Here is a 25004-nt window from a genome sequence, read left to right as displayed (position 1 = left end):
TAAATTTAAAAAAAAATCAAATCAATTAACAAAATTTAGAATAATTTTACGAAATGCTGTTTTCGATTTAAAAAAAACAAACAAACAATGTTTTCCGTTAAAAAACTAATTTCCACACTGCAGTCTGACAGATTTACCGGTGACAACCAACAGGTGCACGAGTTTCCAACTGGGTGCAAACGGATCGTAATACTAACAGTCTGACCTGTCGGCCTATAATATGTATCTCCCGCGGACGAAGATAGACACAGTTTAATGCTCGCACGAGGTTTACGACTGTTTTTAGCGGCTCTGCTCCATGCTGACACAGAAGATCAAAGGTCTTTGATCGCCAGCGTCAATGAAGGATGACTCTTCAATGTGTATAGTTGGAAATGGGGTTTTAATTTAAAAATGTTGAAAAGTGATATCATTTTTAAAACTCATTATGCAATTTCGCGGAAAAAAAAATCTCACTCCGTAATGATTCTTCCAATTAAGCATATCGATAATTAAAAATTGCAGGAAAAATAATTCGCCCGATAAAAAGCCCCTTGGACGACCCTCAGAACTGATTATTTTTTAATCAGTTCCAGAAATTGGCTGCGCGCTCGGAAAAAATATAAATTTCAGCTTCGAAAATAAAATTGTTTACCCAGAACCAGTCACCATTTGAAATGTGATATCGCAAGCAAGAAAGCCAGCCCGTCTGACGTACAGTCAACATTTGCATGGAAAAAAGTGTCGTCCGATTTCGAACTTTTCCGTTTCACAGGGGGGTTGTTATTGCTGCTAATTGTTGATGTCAGTTGAGAGAAAAAAAAATAAAAATATGTTTTTGAAAACAAAACAATCATTTGAAAAAAAAATAACATGAAATTAAATTAAAAAATCTCGTTGTGAAACATCTATTTATCTGTGCTTTTTGTAATATGAATCCCCATCAAAGTGGTGTCAGCTTTAGCTTCAATTCAGATTCTGTTTGTATCGCACTAATTTATTGTTGCTGAATATGTTTTAAATTTAAACGGCATGAGTGACCACTTTCTCGCAAAAAAAAACTATAGGGAATGTATTCTTTAAATCATATCGTTAAAAGTTTCAACAAATGATAATATTTTCAATGTAACATCAACTGGGGTGAATCTCTGAATAGGGACAGCAGCATTAAAAAGCATCAAATTAGGAAATCGATGTGCCACTTTCGTTGATCTAATAGAAATCAATCAAAATTATCAAGATATACTGCAAAAACAGCTGTCCAAATTCGCCCTAACAAATCTGTAAAAAAAATATCAAAAATTGAAGAAAGACATAATGTCGAAAATTCTTAATAACTTTAATTAGGGGAAATATACCCATTTTAAGCCTAATAAGCGGTCGTGTTTGAAATGCTGGATAATCTGGAGTGTTCCTTGAAATTTACTAAAACCATGTACACCAACGAGTAGAGCAACTTTTAGGAAACATTTCTGTTTATTTTCACATTTGAAAAAAATATTTCCAAAATGTATTCTAATCAAACGAAAATGCATTGGGCAACGCCCATTTTTTATTTTCAGCTTAGTTTTTTTTTACTTCCAGCGCTCTTTTGGGTCTGCTTAGTGCTGCCAAAATTGATGCTATTTTAAGCGAACCCTCACGAAAAATAGCATTTATAGAGAAAATTTCCTGGCATCACTGGCTCACTCCAACAGGCGCGCTGGTGGTGTTGGTGGCCACCCTTTGTTCTTTATTTGCCTTCGCTTCTCGCTCGGTTTTCTTCAGTCTTCGATTGGAATGGGTACACTCAACCCCCGGTGGTTGGTCACTTTTTCGTTTGACACTTTTTTAGTTTGTACCCCGTTGGTTGGTCAAAGTCAAACTAAAAAGTGACGAACTGTCACTTTTTACACGACGCTCACGCACACTATCAAAACAAACGTTTGGTAGTGTGTGTGAGCTCCGTGTAAAAGGGGTGTCAAACTAAAAAGTGACCCCGTTCGTTTGACAACAGTTGGTGTCAAACCACCGGGGATTGAGTGTAGTCAAAAGTCAAACGTCAAAAGACTTTGCGCGTTTGTTTTTTTTTATGGCGCTTGCTAATTATTTACATGTTTCGGGATTATTTTTCAAGTGAGTGACTAACTAATGTGCAAACGAACATGTTGCCGAAAGTTGGGGGCAGTTTTGTATCGAAAGCGCCGTGAAAAAGTAAGCGGAAGGGAAAAGTTGATTTTGGCGATATTCATTAAGCGTTTGAGGGTTTCCCGCGTGTGTCACTGTGTGTGCCAACAAAATGATGAGAAATGGTCTCGCAAAATAGAAATTATGATCACAAGTGCATTTAATTGGATCTTTTTGACCAGTAAGTAGCATACATTTGCGTGCTTACTCAAGGCGGTGCTGTTGCTGGTAAATTTATAGTATTTTTGGAGCTTTAATCGTGCATCAAACTCTCCATATGACGAAGATAGGTGTTTGATTGGAAATGATATATTTCCTCTAGTTAGAGTTCCGAAGAAGTCCAGAAATAATATTTTTACATATGTATTCTTTTCGTAAATAAAGGTAAAAATAAAGATTGAAAATAATATATAACGCAAATGTAAATATTTTCAAAGTTTATTCTAAAAAACACACACACAAAAAGTTTTTCTGAAAATTATTCACTTGCCTTATTTTTTTTTTCTCGTTTTTCATAGGTCCGAGAGAAAAGTTTAGTCTGTACTTTTGCTTAGCTCAAATTTGCTTTTTGTAGTCTAAAAACAAAAAAAAAAGTTGTTGATTTTTTTTCTTTAGGCCGATGCAAATATTTTCCAAATTTTTTGTCCCTCGGCTCTGGCCGGGAAGGGGCAAAACATAAGAAATAAAAATATTGCAAAACAAGCCACAGTTTCAGCATTTGCACGGAAAAAGTATTTTAGGATGTATTTTACACTAATTCAGTAAAAAATGAAAGATTTGACGAAAACGAAAATTTTAGCGAAAAATAAACTTAAACATCGAAAATTTTCAAAAATTCTAAAGATTTTTAAAGCAACTCAAACATGCTAAAAGAGATTCTAAACGCATGGAAACGCATTTTAAATTGATTTCAGCTGATTGTACTTAAATTTCCATTGAAATTTAGAAGTTTTTTGAAAAAATATTGTTTTCCCCCTGATTTTTCGGGCCAATTTTGAAGGGTGGGGGGAGGCAAAAACTTTAAAATTTAATAAAATTTGTACCAGCCTTATGTCGAAAAATTAGCTGCAAAATATATATTTTTTTGAGTAAAACTATTTTTTTTGTTAAACTTATCATTATCTCATTCATAAAACACTAAAACTATTAGAAAATGCGAAAAGAGATTTTTTTCAGAATTAGACATTGTTTAAAAAAATTAATGAAATTATCCTGTAAATGGTTATAAATATGAGATGGCGCATTTTATCTTTAAAAAATGCACTTTTTTTCTCAATGTTTTTTACCCTTTAAACGTAATTGAACAGAAATTTTGGAGTAAACACCACATTGGATAGCCATTTCAGCAAAATAAATAACTGAATGTGATTAAGTAAAAATCACTGTTGCAGAATATCGGCATTTAAACAAAATCACTGCTGGAATATTAGTAAAAAGTAGAGCGTCCAATTTCCCGTCCCGGGGAAAAAAATCCCGGGAATTCCCGGAATTTCCCGGAAAAAAATATTTCCCGTTTCCCGAGATATTTGTGAATTTCCCGGGAATTCCCGAAATACATGCAGAAGTATACATTTTCCTACCTTTTTGGCACCCATGTTTTGAAATTATACAAAAAATTATGGTTGGAGAACCTGATTTGATTTTATTTATTTTTATCTACTGTTCATATTGAACTAATCAGCTTGTCTGTAAATTTCATTTCAAGGTTTAATTCAGGTAATATTTATTTCTGAAGCATTCACCACTAGGAATATTGTTTGCTTATATGTTGGACAACAAAACTTACGCTGTTAAGGAATGATTATAAACTATTTTATTTTTGGCAACCTTTTTTAATGTTTTTTTTTTTTGTAAAATCTTTTGAAAATAAGATATTTACATCTTCCGGCCAAGATCAACATTGATATTTGTTTGACTTTTTTTACCTTGAACATGTTGGATGGAAATTGAACTGATATAATTAAATCTTTAAAAAAGGTTTGTGTGAGAAGAATTTGTTTCTAAGTATTCGAGAAATTGCAGATTGAAGTTATAAATTTATGAAGCACGTGAGCTACCAAGGGCGTAATAGGGTTATATAGGAAAAAATATCCTTGAATTTCAACCCCTTTTAAATTCTCAAAATTATTTTAACCCTCTACTGCCCAAATTTTTTTTTCGAAAATATTTATTTTTCCCGTGTTCAGGAGGTCATTTTGAGCAACTTTTGTTCTACGAAAAACTTTACTTTTCTTGTTTTATGTTTTTCTTGTTTCATTTATAGTATTTTAATTTGCATTTATCTTATTTAGTTTATGTTTGTATTTGGTAGTATTTGGCCTACTCTACCACCTAATATAAATACATTTCGCCTATCTAATTTTTTCATGTTTTTACAGTCACTTTTTCAATTTTTTGCATGTTTTTCACATTTTCTGCTATAGAATCGCACCATCATCATTTAAATTGCAAAAAAATTTTTAGATCGAAGCCCGTCTAAAGGCGGGGTTAGGTTGTAGAGGGTTAATGGGTGACCTTAATTCTGGAGAATTGAGAGATCGAAGCCCGTCTAAAGGCGGGGTTAGGTTGTAGAGGGTTAATGGGTGACCTTAATTCTGGAGAATTGATTTAATCAGGGCTGTGGAGTCGGAGTCGGAGCCGGAGTCGGTGGAGTCGGGTCTTTTTGGGGACCTGGATGTTGAATACCATATAACTCAAATCATATAATAAAACCATGAAAAACCATTAAAAAACAACTTCGTATCAAATTTTCAAGTTAAAAATTGTGTTTCAAGTTAAAAAAAACGCTAGAAATAAGATTTTTAAGGTAAATTCAATGATTTTTTATATATTCACAAGTTGATTTTTTTTGTTTTTTATTTTTTATTTTAACTTTATGGTCACTGAGACAAATTTAAATGCAATTTTATGGTTGTGGAACATAGATTTTCACTGTCCAAACACTTTGATTTAAAAAATCCTTTTCAACAAAAATACTAATAATATTTTCATTCATTTGGGACGATTTGAAAGATTTGAAAATTAGAAAGTTCATATATTCTCTCAAAGTTGCTGGATTTTTTACAAGCAGTCAAGCCATTAATTGATCCTCACACTCATTTTGACCATTAAAGTTGCTGTTCTATGCAATTTCGTTGCAAAAGATTAATCAGATACAAGATTAAAATAATTTTCGCTAAATTTCAAATTTCCCGGGAATTCCCGGGATTTCCCGGGAAATTTGTTGAAAATTTCCCGTTTCCCGGGAATTTTGTAACCCCGGGAAATTGGACGCTCTAGTAAAAAGCAAGCTAAACAAAAAATAAAAGTGCTTTGACTTGGCTCAAAATTCCGTATATATTTTTTTTTTTTGCCCATTGGCCAAAAATGACCATTTTAGTCGATTTTTGCAAAAACAACTTTTTTTGAAAAACAATAACTTCGCGCAATTTCAAGCCATTTTAGTTGTCTAAGACGCCAATGAAATGTGATAAGTTTAACTTTCAGGAAAAATTAGTTAGGAGTTTCAAAAATCTAGCCCAACATTTGAAAAAGTGAAAACTTCAAATGCTGATTTGACGGTATTTGGGCCAAAAATCCTGCGTTTAAAAATATTTTGATCGGGTTTATTGAAAAATTTTACGTAATATACTCAAAAATGGGAGAAGTTCATAAACAGGATTCCGAGATATGATTTTTTGAACATAAAATCTGGGGTTTTCGGCGCGGTTGTAAATTTAACATCAAAAACATAAAAAAGTCCGAAATTAAGAAAAAATTGATATTGTTTCCAAAATAGCACCCAGTTCGTAAGATTTTCTTCCAAGAAACCCTTCAACAACAAATAATGGACTGACCAACCAGAGATCATGGACACTTTCTGCTGCTGCTGCCTCACTGAAAATAGACCGATGATATTCCTAGCGAAAATCGTCCATCGTGTCCAACACCACCCCCGCACCCACAGTCGTTCGTCGGTTCGTTTCCGCGCAGCACAAACAACGGGATCAACTTACTTAATTAAAACCAGCAGTCATTTTAGTTGCGAGGCGGCAGCTCATATACTACCCGTACCGAGTGCGAGAGAACCGGGAAGCAGCAGTGTCGGAACAAAGCGAGAGGACCAGACCATGGCCCAGAAGCAGCAGTCCCGAGTCTCAGAGCCTGAAGCAGCTACGCAATTTCGAAATTGAGAATAACATCGAAATACGATACCCGTGAAACGGAATACTTTTCCCCAATGCTAACGAAATACCATCTCTTTTGCGATGTACGTGTGTGTGTGTGTGTGTGCACACAAACACAGACTCATCAGACTCAGTCAGCAACGGAGTCAGTTAGCAGCAGCAGCAGCAGTAACTTGGTCCTTGATGGTTTGATGGCCATGCCGATGGTGGACACGCGCGCGCGGCCATCATCTGCAGAACCTGATCCGGTGAGGCAAGATGCGGCTCAAGATCTCTTCACGATGTTCTCCAATTGGTGATGATGCTGTTGGGAAACGTGTACACCAGGAGTGGTCAACGTAGGGAAGTCTTAATGGTCATATTTGAAAGGTGATTTAGTTTCATATTAAATTAAAATGGTTTATTTCTCTATATTACAATTTTTGCTCATCCAATTCTATAAATGTCCCAAAAAAAATATGTTCAATCAAACATAATTTATACGAAAAAAAAAGACCAAAAAAATGTTTTGATAATGTTTTGGTAGGCGATTTATATTCTGATAACATGAGGTGTCCAAAAAAGTGTCAAGTTATGAATGATATTGATGTAGAAACTGCCTTTTACAAATTCACTAAAAAAAATATTTTTCAAAAACTGCTCATGTAAAAAAAAATTTAAAAACATTCAAAAATAAATTAAAAACTGTTTCTTTAAATTATTTAAAGAACTACTTACGTTTAAGTAAATGTAAAGCCATAAAACTCAAATAACTCATAAACAGTCCAGACTCGATTATCTCAAGCCTCGATTATCCGAAGTTTCGATTATCCGAAGTTCGAATATCCGAAGGTTTTTCTAATCGAATAATCGAATCACGAACAAAAAAATCTAGTGTATTTTCTTTTTCTTGTTTTGAACATCAAATTTGAGTTCTGCGACTCCATTTTAACCAAATTAGAATAATAGACTAATAAATAATAAAATGCATTTTTTCAAAATGTCATCACCGATTCATTGGCCGAAATCATGGAATTATAAATTTTAAATCACTTTAGCGTAGTTTAGGGTTTAAACTTAAGCTCGACAATCAAAAATAAGACAACTAAAAAAAATCTTGCGTGATTTGATTTTCGGAAGTTTACCTTTTTTTCCGAGGCCTTCGGATAATCGAGTCTGGACTGTAATTATTTTTTGAACCCCTATTTGTTTAAAAGAACTACATTTGTTCGAAAGAATGCAAAAAAATACAGAAAATAGTTTTGAAAAATCAATTTATGTAATTATGTATGTGGGCATTAGGGTAGTCCAAATCTGGGCTTTCTCGGGGCTACCCCCTGAAATCAAAGATTGACTCATCACTACACTGAGGAAAAAGAATGTAAGATTTTCATACACTCAGAAAAAAGTACTGGCAATATCCATAAGAACGTCTTATGACCTTTCGACATCAGGATTTTATTCGGATGTCATAAGATTTTCTTATGGCTGGGAGGGGAAATTTGACAAAGCCGTCAATTAAGATTTCCATTGAGCTATCTTATGACATTCATAGATGGAATTGTGTACAGAATATATGGCAATGCTCATGGTGATTATATTAATAATCATTGTTTTTTATACCCATTTTTTCTTATTTTTAATTGAATGAAAACAAAAATTTATTTAAATTTTTAACGTATATTTTTTAAATTATCGTAATATAACCAAAACTTCATTTCCTTCCGCTGTTCGTCGTCCCGTTGGTTTACGCAGCCTCCGGTTTAATCGTCTTTTGCTGGTGATTCGGCATGTTCTGCCGGATGGCCACCACCTTCGGCAAGACCGCGTCAATCAAACTTAAACCTTCGACCGCTGCTCGGAACTGTCCTCACCGATGCTATTCTCCGGATCCTTCTGGAGGATGCTGGGGAGGGCCGCCGGCGGAACCAACAGACATTGATATTACCTAAAATACCAAAACAAAATATCCAACTTCGAACCAAAATCCACGAAACAACCCTTATATAAGACTACATCTTATGTGCTGCCTGATTTGAGTATCCACTAGGCTCTCGCGATTTTCATAGAAAATCTTATGACCGTCACTATAAATTCATATTTTTTTTTTGTAGAGCCTTATGACCACTGCGACCAATTATAGGAATATTGTGGTAAATAAATTCATATGGTTATAACTAAACTTTACTTATGTATTTGGTCCACTGTTGATAGACTATGGACTTCATAAGAAATTCTTATGGAATTCATCATTGTTATCCGAGCATTCGTTGGTGAAGGTTGTCTGAATCAACATGACTCGTCGCGTCCCGGCGCAAAACGCCGGCAATATTGCCCTACCTGCGGCTCAAGCTGGCAAAAAAGTGGGAATTTCCAAAAGGAAGGTTGAGGCCTCAACTGATGGCCAAAAACCGGGATTTCCAAAAGGAAGGTGCTTTTGGAAGTGACATCGAACAGCAAAAAGACGAAAAAGAGCGACGGTACTGTACCGATGGATGAGGAGGAGGAGAACTCTTCGTCGCACGAGGAGCAGCTATTGAAGAACAACAAGTTTGCTGGACTGCCTGACGAGGACCAGGTAGCGGAAGCAAAGGAGAATGAAGTGAAACAGCGAAAGGAGAAACTGCCTCCTTTTTATGTGCGGCAATCAGCAGCAACGATCGACTTTCGAGCGGGGCTGGTTGAACTCATCAAGTCTGGGAAAGTCCTAGGCAACATTCGTCTGTGTCAGGACGGATTTAAGGTGCTGGTGCAATCCAGGCAGCACTATCAACTGGTCAAGGATTACTTGACCGAAAACGAGGCGGAGTACTTTACCCATGATGTCGTCATGGATAAGCCGTACAAAATCGTCGTCAGAGGTCTGTACGACATGCCAGTGGAGGAATTAGCTGCCGAGCTAAAAGTTTTGAAACTGGATGTGTTGGCCGTGCACAAAATGAGCCGACGCAACAAAGACATCAAGTACCGTGACCAGCTCTACCTGCTGCATTTGGCTAAGGGATCGACGACGCTTCCTGAGCTGAAGGCAATTCGAGCGGTTTTCAACATTATCGTGTCGTGGGAGCGATACCGACCAGTGCATCGTGACGTCACACAATGCTTCAACTGCCTGGGTTTCGGGCACGGAGGTAAGAACTGCCACCTGAAGCGTCGTTGCGCCAAATGTGGTACCGATGCGCACATCACATCCCAGTGCATCCAAGATTCGCTGGTGAAGTGCCTCAACTGCAACGGTGAGCACTCGTCAACCGACCGAAAGTGCCCCAAGAGAGCTGAGTTCGTGAAAATTCGGCAGCAAGCATCGACGAAGAATCAGCCTCAGCGTCGTAGAACTCCTCCAGCCCTGGTGGAGCAAAATTTTCCACCTCTTCAACCGCGACGCCAGGTCCCGAACTTGGCACCGTTGCCGTTGGATCCCAGGAAGAGAGCTGAGATGAATCATCCACGGCCGGGTTCCAGCCAGGAGCCGAGACCGCCACCACCGGGCTTCAGCCAGGAGCCAAGACCAACCCAAGAACCAGCAGTTGAGGAAAATGGTAATGATCTTTACACCTCAACCGAACTCCTCAATATTTTCAAACAGATGTCCGCTGCACTGCGTGGATGCAAAACCAAGACCCAGCAGATTGAAGTGCTGACCTCGTTCGTCATCCAGTATGGATCGTAGGTCCCTCAAGCTGCTGAATTGGAACGCTTGCTCCATTAGGAGGAAGAATTTAGAGCTGGTGGATTTTCTTCGCGAGAAGGAGATCGACGTAGCTGCCATCACGGAAACTCATCTGAAGCCCGGTGAAAAAGTTTATCTGCAAAACTACAAGATCGCGACGCAGCTCGATAGGACCACCTCTGGAGGAGGAGGTGTGCTTGTCGCTGTTCATCGTGATCTCAAGCCACGCCGGCTGCCACACTTTAAGCTGGACATCATCGAGGCCGTTGGGTGGAAATTCCCACTTCGGTTGGCCCAGTACTCTTCATTGCTGCATACTGCCCACGTCAGGTGAATGCCAGAGATGGTTCAGCAGCAAAACTGAAGAGCGATATCCAGAAGCTGACACGGCGGAGCGCAAAGTACATCATCGCTGGTGACCTCAACGCGAAGCATGAAGTTTGGGGCAACAGCAGGAGGAATCGGAACGGAGTGATTCTGCACAACGATCTGCAAAACGGATACTACAACGTTGTGAGTCCGGATCGTCCAACGAGGGTGGCTCGGTCTGGGAATCACTCAATCATCGACTTCTTCATTACCAATATGGCTGAGAACGTGGCTCATCCTGAGGTGTTTGAAGAGTTGAGTTCTGATCACTATCCGGTGGTTGTGGAGGTTGGAGCTTCCGTTACTCCGCAGCGGCAACCAACCCGGAAAGATTACCACAACGTTGACTGGCAGCAGTTTCAGCAAGTGGTCGACAGCAACATCGACTATGATCAACACCCGGAAACTTCTGCCGATATTGATCGTTCGCTGGAGGTGATCCAGCAGGCTATCAACCAAGCAGAGGCTGCCAACGTTCGGGAGGTTCCTGTTAATTTTAAGGTAACTGATATTGACGTAGATACTAAACACTTGATTAGACTTAGGAATGTTTATAGGAGACAATATCAACGGACTGGGGACTATGACAAAAGATTTCAGTTAACAATTTGAACAAAATCATACAAGACCGACTTGACAATATCAGAAATCAAGAATTTTCAAAACATGTAAGCCAGCTTGGGAATTATTCAAAACCATTTTGGAAACTTTCAAAAGTTCTTAAAAACAAACCAAAGCCTATTCCTCCTCTTATTGTTGAGGATTCTCCTTTGATTACATCCGAGGAAAAGGCAAATGCACTTGGGCTTCATTTTGTTAGTTCACATAATCTTGGCGCTTCCATGACCAGCCGTAAAGAAACATCAGTTGCCAATAGTATTTCAACAATCAATGACTCTACCTTTGAATTTCCTGCAGATTCCCATGTTTCTGGTGAGGAAGTCAAAGTTGCAGTTAAACAAATGAAAAATATGAAAGCTCCAGGCTTTGATAACATTTTAATCTAGTGTTGAAAAAACAGAGTGATCAGTTCTTTCAACATCTAGCCAATATTTTCAATAAATGTTTGCAACTTGGTTACTTCCCCACCAATTGGAAGCTGGGCAAAGTCATACCAATTTTGAAGCCTCAAAAGATCCAACATCGCCAACAAGTTATCGTCCCATTAGTCTTTTGAGTAGTCTGTCCAAACTCTTTGAGAAGGTCATCTATTCAAGGCTTTTGGATTTTACCAACGATAATAATATAATTTTGAATGAGCAGTTTGGCTTCCGAAAGGGACATAATACTGCTCATCAGCTTACGAGAGTAACTAAAATCATCAAGCAGAACAAGCTTGAGTCTAAATCAACTGCTATGGCTTTGTTGGATGTTGAGAAGGCTTTTGACAATGTTTGGCATGATGGTTTGATACATAAACTGTATTTATACGGTTTTCCAATGTATCTTATCAAAATTATCCAGCACTATCTTTCGGAGAGATCGTTCAAGGTTTTTCTGAATGGGATTGCTTCTGGATTATTCAACATTGATGCTGGGGTTCCCCAAGGAAGTATTCTTGGCCCACTTCTGTACAATATTTTTACATCTGATTTGCCTACTCTTCCTGGTAATGGTGTGTTGTCACTTTTTGCTGATGACACTGCCGTTATTTATAAGGGTAAAATAACCAGATATTTAGTTGGCCGTCTTCAGAAGGGTCTTGACGTTCTTTCCGAATACTTTGGCGACTGGAAAATTCGCATAAATGCAGCCAAAACTCAAACCATCATTTTTCCACTTTCCAAATCGGCCAGATTTGTCCCAAAGGATGATGTTTTGATTAAAATGAATGATGTTTCGATACCCTGGTCAAAGGAAGTTGTCTATTTAGGTCTCATACTTGACTCGAAACTATTGTTTCGGCAGCATGTAGATAAAATATTGAACAAGTGCAGCATTCTCATCAGGTGTTTGTATCCTTTAATTAACAGAAAATCAAAGCTATCTTTGAAAAATAAGTTAGCAGTTTACAAACAAATAATTTACCCCGTTATTGAGTATGCAGTACCTGTTTGGGAGTGTTGCGCTAGAACTCATAAATTGAAGCTCCAGCGTGTCCAAAACAAGGTACTCAAAATGGTTTTGAATGTTCCTGGCTGGACAAGATCAAGTGAGGTTCATGAATTAGCAGAAGTAAAATGTTGGATCAGAAGATTCAAGAAAAATGTTTGAAATTCAGGGAAAAATGTGCTATATCTGAATACCCCTTGATTCAAGGATTGGTTTAGTTTATGGTAAGATTAAGTTAGTTTTAGGTTAGGTTATGTTTTCTTAAAATTTTTTTTTTTCCTCATTGTACCTAGTGTTACAAAAATGATAAATCATATACTTTTAAAGTTATAAAAATGAACAGTGTTTAAATCACGAAAAGCAAACTAAAGCTGAAGAGCCACAGCTGACCACTTATTATGTAAACCAAATGTAATTATTATAAGAAAGATTCAATAAAGTATATTTAATTCAAAAAAAAAATTATGGAATTCATCTGTAATTTTTCAATGGTTTTCGCGTATGATGATAGTGTGAAATTTTTTGACATTTCAAGATGGCGAAAGGACGGATCGAGCAGACAATTTTAAACGCTCGCTACTCCAAATCGCCCCGTAGTTCGTTCCGGTAACTACTTCACAAAGCTGCCGCCACCGCTATGAGTTTTACCGCGACCTCCAAGACACAGGTAAGTTCTGTGGCGGGTGTTTCGTGGGTTTTGGTTCGAAGTTGAATATTTTGTTTTGGTATTTTAGGTAATATCAATGGCCGTTGGTTCCGCCGGCGGCCCTCCTCAGCATCCTCCAGAAGGATCCGGAGAATAGAAGTTCCGAGCAGCGGTCGAAGGTTTATGTTTGATTGACGCGGTCATGCCGAAGGTGGTGGCCATCCGGCAGAACATGCCGAATCACCAGCAAAAGACGATTAAACCGGAGGCTGCGTAAACCAACGGGCGACGAGCAGCGGAAGGAAATGAAGTTTTGGTTATATTACGATAATTTAAAAATATATACGTTTGAAATTTAAATATTTTTTTGTTTCCATTCAATTAAAATTAAGAAAAAATTGGTATAAAAAACAATGTTTATTAATATAATCTCCATGAGCATTGCCATATATTCTGTACACAATTCCATCTATGAATGTCATAAGATAACTCAATGGAAATCTTAATTGTCAAATTTCCCCTCCCAGCCATAAGAAAATCTTATGACATCCGAATAAAATCCTGATGTCGAAAGGTCATAAGCAAGGGGTTGGAAACTCTTAGAGCTATATTTATTATGTTCAGCAGTATATCAAAATATATGTTAGTATACTTATTATTTCCTTTACATATCGCCAGTATACTTACCAATATACTGAGAATATCTTTAATATACTAACAGTTTATTGCTTTTCGGTTAGTATACTAACAAGTATACTGGAATATCGTTAGTATACTCAGTATTCCTAAGTAATATTAGAGTTTCCAGCCCCTTGGTCATAAGACGTTCTTATGGATTTTGCCAGTACTTTTTTCTGAGTGTAATCATGAATGGTAGTTGTTTATGGAGTAAATGCGGTTGTATCCATTCAGAAGCTGTCTTTATTGTTAGATTCCGTTTGAAAACCTGGTTTAGTGAAAATCTTGTCTGTTTGTTTGTGTTTGTTCGTCATCCGTAAAAAAAAAGAAAATTCTCTTCTAACCGATCGGAACGCGACAATTTTTCAGCAAAAAATGTAAAAAACTAAACAAAATAAAATATACTGATAGTACTAGTTATTGTAAAACAGCTCATTTACTAGTGAGAAAAAAGTCATGCTTGTGCTTGAACAGCCTCCTACTTTGTAGATGTAAACAAAGTGGGATCATTCGAAAATCACGTTACGCATTCTCTCTGTTCATCACCCAGGTATTGTGGTTTTTGAAATAAATCGAAATAACAGCGCGAGTGTTTTTCATCTCGCGAAGCAATTTTCTGTTGTTTCTTTTCTGAGTGTATCCCAAATGTCACACGCGAAACCAAAACAAAATTTTCGTTCTGTGAGCGTGGATTCGATCAACCGGATGGACCATTTCATGATGTCTAGCTTGGAGAGAACAATTACAGCGCTTTTGATTTTCAAATTGATGGCTAGGTCTTCCCATTTTGACTCTAGAGCTTATCCGCAACAACCCGCATCAGCAAAACTCTCCTGGTGGTAGGACAACACGGACCGGATTGAGGTCCCTCGACAATGTTAAACTTGCTCAATTCGGTTTAGTGCCGCGGCGACAATAATTAGCTTCTGAAAATGACCATTTTTGCACAGGCGGCATGCAGTTTTTTAAACGAATTATTTTCAATGGACTTCCGGAAATTAAAAAAAAAAAACTTTTTAAAATTTATCAAAGAACTGGTCACACAAGACTGCGAAAAACTATAGTAATTATTGTTTTGTTGAGAAACCAATTCATTTTTAAAGAACTGGTCATGATAAAATATAATACAAAAACTTTTAGAAATGTATAAAATCAGCTTTAAAATAGTCCAAAGAATTGATTGAAGTATTAAAAATTGCAAAAACTATTAAATTATTATTATTTTATTTTTTTACGAGAAAACAATTTGTTTTCAAAGAACTGTTCATATGTTCAAGCACAGGTTTTTAGAAGCCTATTTATTTTAAAAGAATTGAGCACGATGAAAAAAATGCAAAAACGTCCAGAAATGCATAATCAACAGTCAAAAGAACTAGTCATGTTTGAATAAAATGTAAAAAATCATGCAATTTATTTTTATTTTTTGCTACCGCTCTAGACTCAAAAAGTATAGGTCATCGGCGATGACTCATCGCTAACATTTTCAGGTAATCGCAATGTTAGTGGAAAAGGTTGATTTTTTTTCCGGTTCGCCATTTTCTAGCGCAGCGCGCGGCGCGTCGAAATACCCGGTATTTATTTTCAAAAATTATATCAAGAAATCATAATTTTTAGAAAAAGTTAAGCCAAGGACAATTCTAGAGGTTTTTTTTTAAAGGTCATATAAACCAAATTTTACATTTTTGCATTTTGGGTGTTTTTAGAACCGCCTTGAGTCAGGGGTATTCAAAAACACCCAAAAAGCATAAATTAAAAATTTGGTTTACAGGATCTAAAAAAAAACTCTAAAATTACACTATCCCCTAAAAACTTCAAATTTTCCTCATTGCCCTAGGTCACATCGCAGAGCAGCAACAAAAAAAGATGATCATTTGTTCCGTGTCAAACTGCTCATTGTCAGTCAATCAGTCAGCAAATGAGAGAGAGAGCGATATCCAACATCTCCAAACCAAGAAAGTGAAACAAGCAAGCAGAAAAAATACAACTTTGCCGATATCCGATTTCAACACAACCAGTCAAGAAGAACATTTCTCCCCACGAATTATCTTTTTCGGATTGGGTGTCATTTTGCTTGTTTGCTTTTTTTTTCCTCTCAACTTTGCCAAAAATACATCTTGCCATGAACTCATACGTACGGATGCTTCTCACTTACACCTAATTTGTAGCAGCGACAACCATTCACCCCTCGGACACTATAGGTACCTTTCTGCTTTGACTAACATAACATATTATGATGAGTTCTTCGCGTCCTTACCTTTGGCGGGGAAATTGAGAAGGAGGGCCATCAGAACATGCTTGAACGAGGTGTGCAATATTTTCGCGATACAGCTTGGGAGGAACAGGCAGGAGCAGTTTTTCGAGAATTTCTCAAATTATTTTTTAAAAATTAAAAATATGAAAACCATAAAACGATGTCAACTTTTGTGAAAAACAATAGTAGCACAAGAAAAATGTTTAAAAAAATGTTTCAGGAGTGGTCCACAAATTACACCCCCAACTGCCTTTTTTACCTGCGTAATTCGTTTATAATGTTGGCGACGTCGGCGGCGGCGTCGCTCGAGCGTCGCATATCACAGAGAGGCTTATTTTTAGTTCCGTCGTTTAGTCGCGCGCGAAAAAAGTAGGAGAAATTATACCTACGCACACGTGATGTGCAATATAGAAATAAACCGTGGAAAAGGTAATTCTACCTGTTTGTTATTTTAGAGTTTGCCATATTTGAAAGTATTTATCTTTGTTCTTCATGTTCTTTTTCAGCAAATTTTCACAAAAAAACGTTATTTCATTTTTTCCTCTAAATAAGGTATGAAATAGCTCTTCCAAAAACAGAAGAACCTACCCTCGGGACCTCACAGGAAGCTTGACCCCACCAGCCGGAGGCTAGAGCCAGCCTATACACTAATATATATATATGTTATATATATACTAACGATGGTAATACTATCTTGCCCGAGCCCGAACCACCACTATATCGGAGAGGGGAGAATGGAGCCGGGAGACGGAACACCACCACCGTGCAATGGTTTTGGGTTACACGTGGCTTGATGATGTTTATAATGGCTAAGCGTTCAGTTCATTACGCGAAAACTAATACGATAAGCTAGGGTTACACGCCATATATAGTAAACAAGCTGTGGAGTTGGGACACGGTTAAGCAAGAGTTTTGGTCACATTAGTTAGTTACGAGAGATTGTTTTCAGCTTCTAAATGTATTATTAGAAAAAAATCAATTGTTTTTTAAAAATTTTAAATGTTTTTAAATTAAATCATACACTATAACAATTGTCTTACAGTATTTAACTCTCAAAGCAAACTGTTTCAGCGATAAAAAATAAACAATGAATCTTAGTTAAAAAATAGTACATTTCTAGATTTTTTTTTTTTTTTGAAAGGGTCCTATCGTGTTTCATACAAGGTTTCATATGTTTATAGTACCTTTAAAAAAAACTCTAGATTTTCAATATTTTTTTAAAAGTGAGCAATTCTCCCAAAAAATAGCAAATTTTTCGCAAATTCAGTTTTTTTTTTTTTGAAACTTTGTGTACTTTTCTATGAGCAAAGTAGTCATTTTGCATCATTAGTTCATCCATACCATTTTGGCAGCTGTCTATACAAAAGGCAATCGAAATATAAAAAAAATGTACATTGTGAACGAATTTTCTGATCGAAGACACCAACTTCGGCAATACCCAAGTAGCAATCCAAATGCTCCTAAGTTTTATCAGTTTTTATAAAACATTTGAAAAAAGCTTCTTGCTTTTATAAAAGCGTTTATCAAGTCTTTTTGGCTTAGCAGAATACTGTTCTAGAAACATCTTGAAAAAATCTTGAAAAGTTCTCGAAGAACATGGAGCAAAGTTTTATTGATCTCTTTTTTATTTACTTACAGTTATCTTGAAGAAGATATTCCCAGAACAAATTGACTTCACCAAATCAGTATTAAACCCAAGTTGTTTAGGGAAAGCTTTATTCGAAATCTTTTTGACTTGACTTTTCAAATGTCAAACTCAGTCTAATTTTAGCAGCGAGAAGATCGGACGTTTCCATAGTGCCGGGCAAACTCTTTTATTCAATTTATTATTAAGCAAAAAGATCATACTGCTTTCGTAATTGTAATGTGAGTTAGTGATTAAATTGTGTCACATTTAGATTCGTGTGGTAGTCAAACTTGTTAGTGTTGTCCTTCTTGCTGAGCTTCCGGCATTGAAAATTGGAAGACGGTTCCGAATCATAAATAGAAGAAAAGTGACAAGTATTCTTTACTGTTAATAAATAAAAACGGTAAACTGAACGTAATCCTAGTTTTATTCAAATATGGCGAAAACTCGCTATTCGTAATTCACGAAAATGACAAAAATGTGCCAACACATATTTTTTTTGGATCTTCCTCCAGTGGGCTAAAACTTGCATGCGCTACGGTCGCAGTATTGTGCATTTTACCATTTTACTCTGGGTTAAAACTATATCAAAGCTCACTTCAGTCTAGAACTTCTTGCTTAATCTTAATCAAGAGCTTTTCAAGAAACGTTATTCTTGATCAAGAGCGTCTCCAGAAAAGATGTTTTTCTAATAGCTTTAAGTAAGAACAACTAGATTCAAAGAATTTCGCCATGTTTTAATGAAAAAATAGCGACCTAGATGAACGCCATGATAGTGTTTACAGCTAAACAAGAAAAGTTTGCTTCAATTTTATGAAAAAATAGAGTTATTTTGATATAATAATGTATTCGGTGTCTATTTTTTGAGGTATCTCAAGAAATTGATAGGTGAAATTTTAATGGCATGGATTTTCTCGATATGATTGGATCGATAATCAAACACTTATTTATATAATTATTATATTGTTGTCACCGAATAAAGTTAACCATTTGTTGTTTAAAGTTTCAAAGAATAGTTGGATTTGATAAAATAAATCTTGCACCCATGAAATGAAACTATTGGCACTACGCCCCCCGGGGCATGGCCTTCCACCATCTTGCACCCATTTTTTCTTGATAAAATCTAATTTATCCTAACCGAGAATAAACAAGTTTAAAATATGTTTTATTGCGGCTACCAAGAGATTTTTAATAAAGCTATAAATTTAATAAGTTTTAGAATAAGTTCTATTAGATCTTTTGAGAGTATCTGGAGAGTCCGTTAAAAACCAACAGGCCAACAGGCTCTAGAACTCTCCTGAAATACGATCTTGACAACCTCCTATAATAGTCTGTTTTACACTTAATGCTGCTTTAACTCTTCTTTATTGCTGCTTTCAGGATAAAGCGGCTTTTTGCTCGAATCTTTCCACAGACTCTTAAAATATACTTCCAGAGTGAATTAAAACGTAAATTGTTACTTAAGTATATTCTAATTTTATTGAACGAAAATGAATTGCACAAACTAACATTAAAAAAAAAACTTATTTTTGAATATGTTTGATGATGTTTATTTAGTTTGTAAAAATAAATTTGGCAGTGTTGCCAATTACCTTTTTTTCATTTTTGGAGGTCGGGATTGCTTAAATTTTCAAAATTTTCCCTTACATTGAAAAAGATCTTAAAACACTTATTTCTGCCAATTTTTCGAATTAAAAGAAGGGTATTTTTTTAGAGTATTACTTTTTTTTCTTTTGATTTTGCCGAAAACATAAATTTCATAAAAAATCCGGTTTTCAAAGATACAAAGTTTTTAAAATTTAGTCGTTTTTTTTTTGTATGGTCAGCTGCCAAAATTTTATGAAAACTGATATGGACGAACTAATGATGCAAAATGTCTACTTTGGTCATAGAAAGGGTGCCAAATTTCATCCAAATATTAAAAAATACAATAATAATCATTGTCCGAAGTATCCGAGAAGTTTTTTTTCAGCTTAAAAGGCCAATGCAAATTGTATTTCAAGTTTCTTCAAGAAATAAGAGGACAAACAATATGATTGCTTTTGAGATTGCTAAAAAAAAATATTGATGAAACGTTTTGCCTTTTTAATCAAAAACCATAGAAAAAATAGTTTTTTTGCAGTTCCGTCGTGAAACTATTTACTTTTCCTGTCATTCTTGAACGACGAAATAGCCTACTTTTCTGTACCAAAAATGAAAGAATCGAATAGCAACACTTTTCAAAATTTATGCTGAAAAGTTATACTTTTCAGCACTCAAATGGGTGCTGAAGAGTTGAACATTTCAGCACTTGTTTCGAAAAGTAACACTTTTCAACATTTTTTTGATTTAAACGATTTCTTGACAAAATACATGAAAATTTGACATAAAATTTCACTCAGTGTGTGTTTTTTTGGAATTGCAAAAAATGTTGTATGTAACTCGTTGCAAAACTTAATTTTTTCAGCACTCTTCGTATTTATCCAACTCGGTGAACCTCGTTGGATAAATGTACGACTCGTGCTGAAAAAATCCTCTTTTTGCAACTTGTTGCATAAACTACTATTACACGCAGAAAAATAAGGCATATTTGAATCAACAAAACGTTTTGTTGATTTGAAAATGAAGATTTTTGTTGAAACAACGCTAAACGTCAAAGCAACTTTTTCAAAACAACAAAAGATTTTTGTGGAGTTGAGAAAATCAAGGTTTGTTTCAACGCAAAATCTGCGTTGATTATATTCAACAAAAATTTTGTTGAATCAAACCTCGTACAGGCTGATTCTACAAAATATTTTTCTGCGTGTATAAATTCATAATATGACAGCAGGAAGCTATTATAATGTACAAAGCATTTTGTGATACAATTTGGTAATTTGTTGCCCAAAAATCCGGTGGGAATTTGTTTCAGAAATCTTAAATTATAAATACAAACAACTTTACAAAAATAATTTTCCTGCGTATATTATGCTTTTTAGCCATTTGGAATTTCGATAAACAGTAAATAAACAAAATCTAAGATATTGCTGACTACTGAGCAATTCTTTGAGACTTCGAACAAACACAATTTTTATTCTTATTTTGGTGAAACATTGTGGATATTGTTTATGGTCAAAAAAGATATTTTGCATTACTCTTACTCTTAAAAAGGTCTAAATTAAGTTGTCTAAAACCTTAGGTAAAAAGCGAAATGCCTTTTTTGGTCAGAGAAAAAGTACTCGCAATGTTTTAGCCTTATAAACAATACAAAAAGAAATACTAAAAAATGCCTAATTTCGGAGAATTGTTTAATTGGTACATCCTTACAACCATTTGGCAACCCATTTTCCTTTTTAATACTGTCTGTGTTAAATATTTTTTTCATGTTTTTTTCACGCTAAACGGATTATAATAATTGATTTAGTACAGTCCAGACTCGATATTACAAACTGATACTGCACAATTTTTGGATATTTTGGATTGATTTTGGATATATGTAGCAGATACAAAACATGAAAGATAGTGTGTCGTTGTCCAAATTTCAAGCTTAAAAAACTACTATCCCTTTTCAGACTGTAGTAACGATTTGCCCCAATTGACCTCTTGTTTGATAACGAAAATTATCAATTGTTGTATTCGCATATGCTTGAATTGATGGAAAACTCTCTTTTTGCATATAACGTATTAAATCTGATATTTAAGTAAAAAAATGCATCATTCCCCGATAACAGGGTAACGAACCCAAACATTGTCCACACCGCATTAAAGCCACATGCCCCGTGGACAGATTCCTCGTCGACCGACGGAATCACACAATTACACGCCGGGCAAACTGCAGCAGCAGCAACAAAACACGTTACATTATATATCCGATACAAATCAGACAGCGATGACGATGACGACGACGACTCCGGAGGTGTCCGATTACATCTCGTTCTCCACGACCAGGACCAGGACCGGTCGACGGTGGTACGGGATATCGGATTACCGCAGACGCACGCGTTCCTCCACACCGGCCGTCTTTTTTTTAATAGGTTATGTTGTTGATACAAAGTGTGTGCGCGCAGAATGGAGAATTCCAGAAGAAACACAACTCCGTGCACGGTTTTGACACGGAGCAGCCTGGCCAATGTTGCACCACTTACCTTAATGTTGTCCGGCTCGCTGCAAATCTCCTTCTTGACCTTAATCCGGTGGGGCGATGTGCTCTTCGCTGACGTGGCCATGACTAGATCCATCCACGTGGTTCCAATTCGACAAGTCAGTTATCTCCGCCGGGGTAACTTGATCTGTTTTTCACACACTCACACGCGCTCGAAACGGTGACGTCACTTGTTCACACTGTTTTTCCGGACGAGGGCAGAGTCCCACGCGAGTTAATCGGGCGCGAAAAAACCAGAGAGAGAAAAGCAGTCTCGTTGATTCGCTTTCAAACTCGATGAAATTTGAAACGTTCCGGTTACTCAGCCGGGGTGAGATCTGCATGAATTAATTTTCTGATGTTTTTTTTTTCTTCTGCCTCGTCTCGCGTTATCTGGTTGAGATCTTCCTTTGGCCGTGGGTCCCCACCCGGTGGACAACTTGGAAGTTTATCGGTTTGGAGAAGATCTTGCGCGATCGGGGGAATGCTTTATGATTTTGCTGCGGAGGACACCACCATTGCATTGATCGGATCACACAAAGCTCCTGGAAGCAAGTCGAGAAAAAAAGAAATAAAACTTTAACCAAGAATAAAGCGATTATTGGAGATGGATTTGGTTTCAGACTTTTTTTTTATTGATTCAGTGCATGCCATCGACGAAAACGGGAATAGTTAAGCTAAAATAGATTTATTAGAGATCGTAAAATTTTTGCGATGAGTAGAACGGTAAAAATGTCAGAACAAAGATAAAAGGAACACAGAAATCTATTGAAATCTGTTTAAAAAATAGATGAATAAACTCCGTAAAAAAATAAATAAAAATTCACAGTATTTTTGTATTTTTGTATTTTTGTATTTTTGTATTTTTGTATTTTTGTATTTTTGTATTTTTGTATTTTTGTATTTTTGTATTTTTGTATTTTTGTATTTTTGTATTTTTGTATTTTTGTATTTTTGTATTTTTGTATTTTTGTATTTTTGTATTTTTGTATTTTGTATTTTTGTATTTTTGTATTTTTTGTATTTTTGTATTTTTGTATTTTTGTATTTTTGTATTTTTGTATTTTTGTATTTTTGTATTTTTGTATTTTTGTATTTTTGTATTTTTGTATTTTTGTATTTTTTGTATTTTTGTATTTTTGTATTTTTGTATTTTTGTATTTTTGTATTTTTGTATTTTTGTATTTTTGTATTTTTGTATTTTTGTATTTTTGTATTTTTGTATTTTTGTATTTTTGTATTTTTGTATTTTTGTGTTTTTGTATTTTTATTTTGTATTTTTGTATTTTTGTATTTTTGTATTTTTGTATTTTTGTATTTTTGTATTTTGTATTTTTGTATTTTTGTATTTTGTATTTTGTATTTTTGTATTTTGTATTTTTGTATTTTTGTATTTTTGTATTTTGTATTTTTTGTATTTTTGTATTTTGTATTTTTGTATTTTTGTATTTTTGTATTTTGTATTTTTGTATTTTTGTATTTTTGTATTTTTTGTATTTTTGTATTTTTGTATTTTTGTATTTTTGTATTTTTGTATTTTTTGTATTTTTGTATTTTTGTATTTTTGTATTTTTGTATTTTTGTATTTTTGTATTTTTGTATTTTTGTATTTTTGTATTTTTGTATTTTTGTATTTTTGTATTTTGTATTTTTGTATTTTGTATTTTTGTATTTTGTATTTTTGTATTTTTGTATTTTTGTATTTTTGTATTTTTGTATTTTTGTATTTTTGTATTTTTGTATTTTTGTATTTTTGTATTTTTGTATTTTTGTATTTTTGTATTTTTGTATTTTTGTATTTTTGTATTTTTGTATTTTTTGTATTTTTGTATTTTTGTATTTTTGTATTTTTGTATTTTTGTATTTTTGTATTTTTGTATTTTTGTATTTTGTATTTTTGTATTTTTGTATTTTGTATTTTGTATTTTTGTATTTTGTATTTTTGTATTTTTGTATTTTTGTATTTTGTATTTTTGTATTTTTGTATTTTTGTATTTTGTATTTTGTATTTTGTATTTTGTATTTTTTGTATTTTTGTATTTTTGTATTTTTGTATTTTTGTATTTTTGTATTTTTTTGTATTTTTGTATTTTTGTATTTTTGTATTTTTGTATTTTTGTATTTTTGTATTTTTGTATTTTTGTATTTTTGTATTTTGTATTTTTGTATTTTTGTATTTTTGTATTTTGTATTTTTGTATTTTTATTTTGTATTTTTGTATTTTTGTATTTTTGTATTTTTGTATTTTTGTATTTTTGTATTTTTGTATTTTTGTATTTTGTATTTTTGTATTTTTGTATTTTGTATTTTGTATTTTTGTATTTTGTATTTTTGTATTTTTGTATTTTGTATTTTTGTATTTTTGTATTTTTGTATTTTGTATTTTGTATTTTTGTATTTTGTATTTTTGTATTTTTGTATTTTTGTATTTTTGTATTTTTGTATTTTTGTATTTTTGTATTTTATTATTTTGTATTTTTGTTTTGTATTTTTGTATTTTGTATTTTTGTATTTTTGTATTTTGTATTTTTGTATTTTTGTATTTTTGTATTTTGTATTTTTGTATTTTGTATTTTTGTATTTTGTATTTTTGTATTTTTGTATTTTGTATTTTTGTATTTTTGTATTTTTATATTTTGTATTTTTGTATTTTTGTATTTTTGTATTTTTGTATTTTTGTATTTTTGTATTTTTGTATTTTTTGTATTTTTGTGTTTTTGTATTTTTGTATTTTTTTATGTATTTTGTATTTTGTATTTTTATTTTTGTATTTTTGTATTTTGTATTTTTGTATTTTTGGTATTTTATTGTATTTTGTATTTTGTATTTTGTATTTTTGTATTTTTGTATTTTTGTATTTTTGTATTTTTGTAGTATTATTTATTTTTGTATTTTTTGTATTTTTGTATTTTTGTATTTTTGTATTTTGTATTTTTGTATTTTTTGTATTTTTGTATTTTGTATTTTTGTATTTTTGTATTTTTGTATTTTGTATTTTTGTATTTTGTATTTTGTATTTTTGTATTTTTGTATTTTTGTATTTTTGTATTTTTGTATTTTGTATTTTATGTATTTCTTATTTTTGTATTTTGTGTATTTTGTATTTTGTATTTTATTTTGTATTTTGTTGTATTTTGTATTTTTGTATTTATTTTTATTTTGTATTTTGTATTTTTATTTATATTTTGTATTGTATTTTTGTTTATTTTGTATTTTGTATTTTTGTATTTTGTACATTTTTGTATTTTTGTATTTTGTATTTATTTTGTATTTTGTATTTTGTATTTTATTTTTATTTTTATTTTTGTATTTTGTACATTTT

General features: G+C 34.0%; 1 protein-coding gene across 2 annotated transcripts in view; it reads right to left on the bottom strand.

The window, feature by feature from the left end:
- Nucleotides 1–25004, bottom strand: part of LOC6035906 (sine oculis-binding protein homolog B) — a 95702-nt gene that overhangs the window by 58965 nt on the left and 11733 nt on the right. For both annotated transcript variants that reach the window (XM_038252644.1, XM_038252645.1), the window contains exon 2: nt 21687–22227. In XM_038252644.1, coding sequence (XP_038108572.1) covers nt 21687–21779 — 93 coding nt within the window. In that variant the 5' untranslated portion in view covers nt 21780–22227. The remainder of the gene's footprint in view (nt 1–21686; nt 22228–25004) is intronic.

The sequence above is a fragment of the Culex quinquefasciatus genome, chromosome 2 (assembly GCF_015732765.1).
Source record: "Culex quinquefasciatus strain JHB chromosome 2, VPISU_Cqui_1.0_pri_paternal, whole genome shotgun sequence".
NCBI lineage: Eukaryota > Metazoa > Arthropoda > Insecta > Diptera > Culicidae > Culex > Culex quinquefasciatus.
The sequence above is the reverse complement of the archived record's forward strand: the minus strand, read 5'-3'. Positions and strand labels throughout refer to the sequence as shown.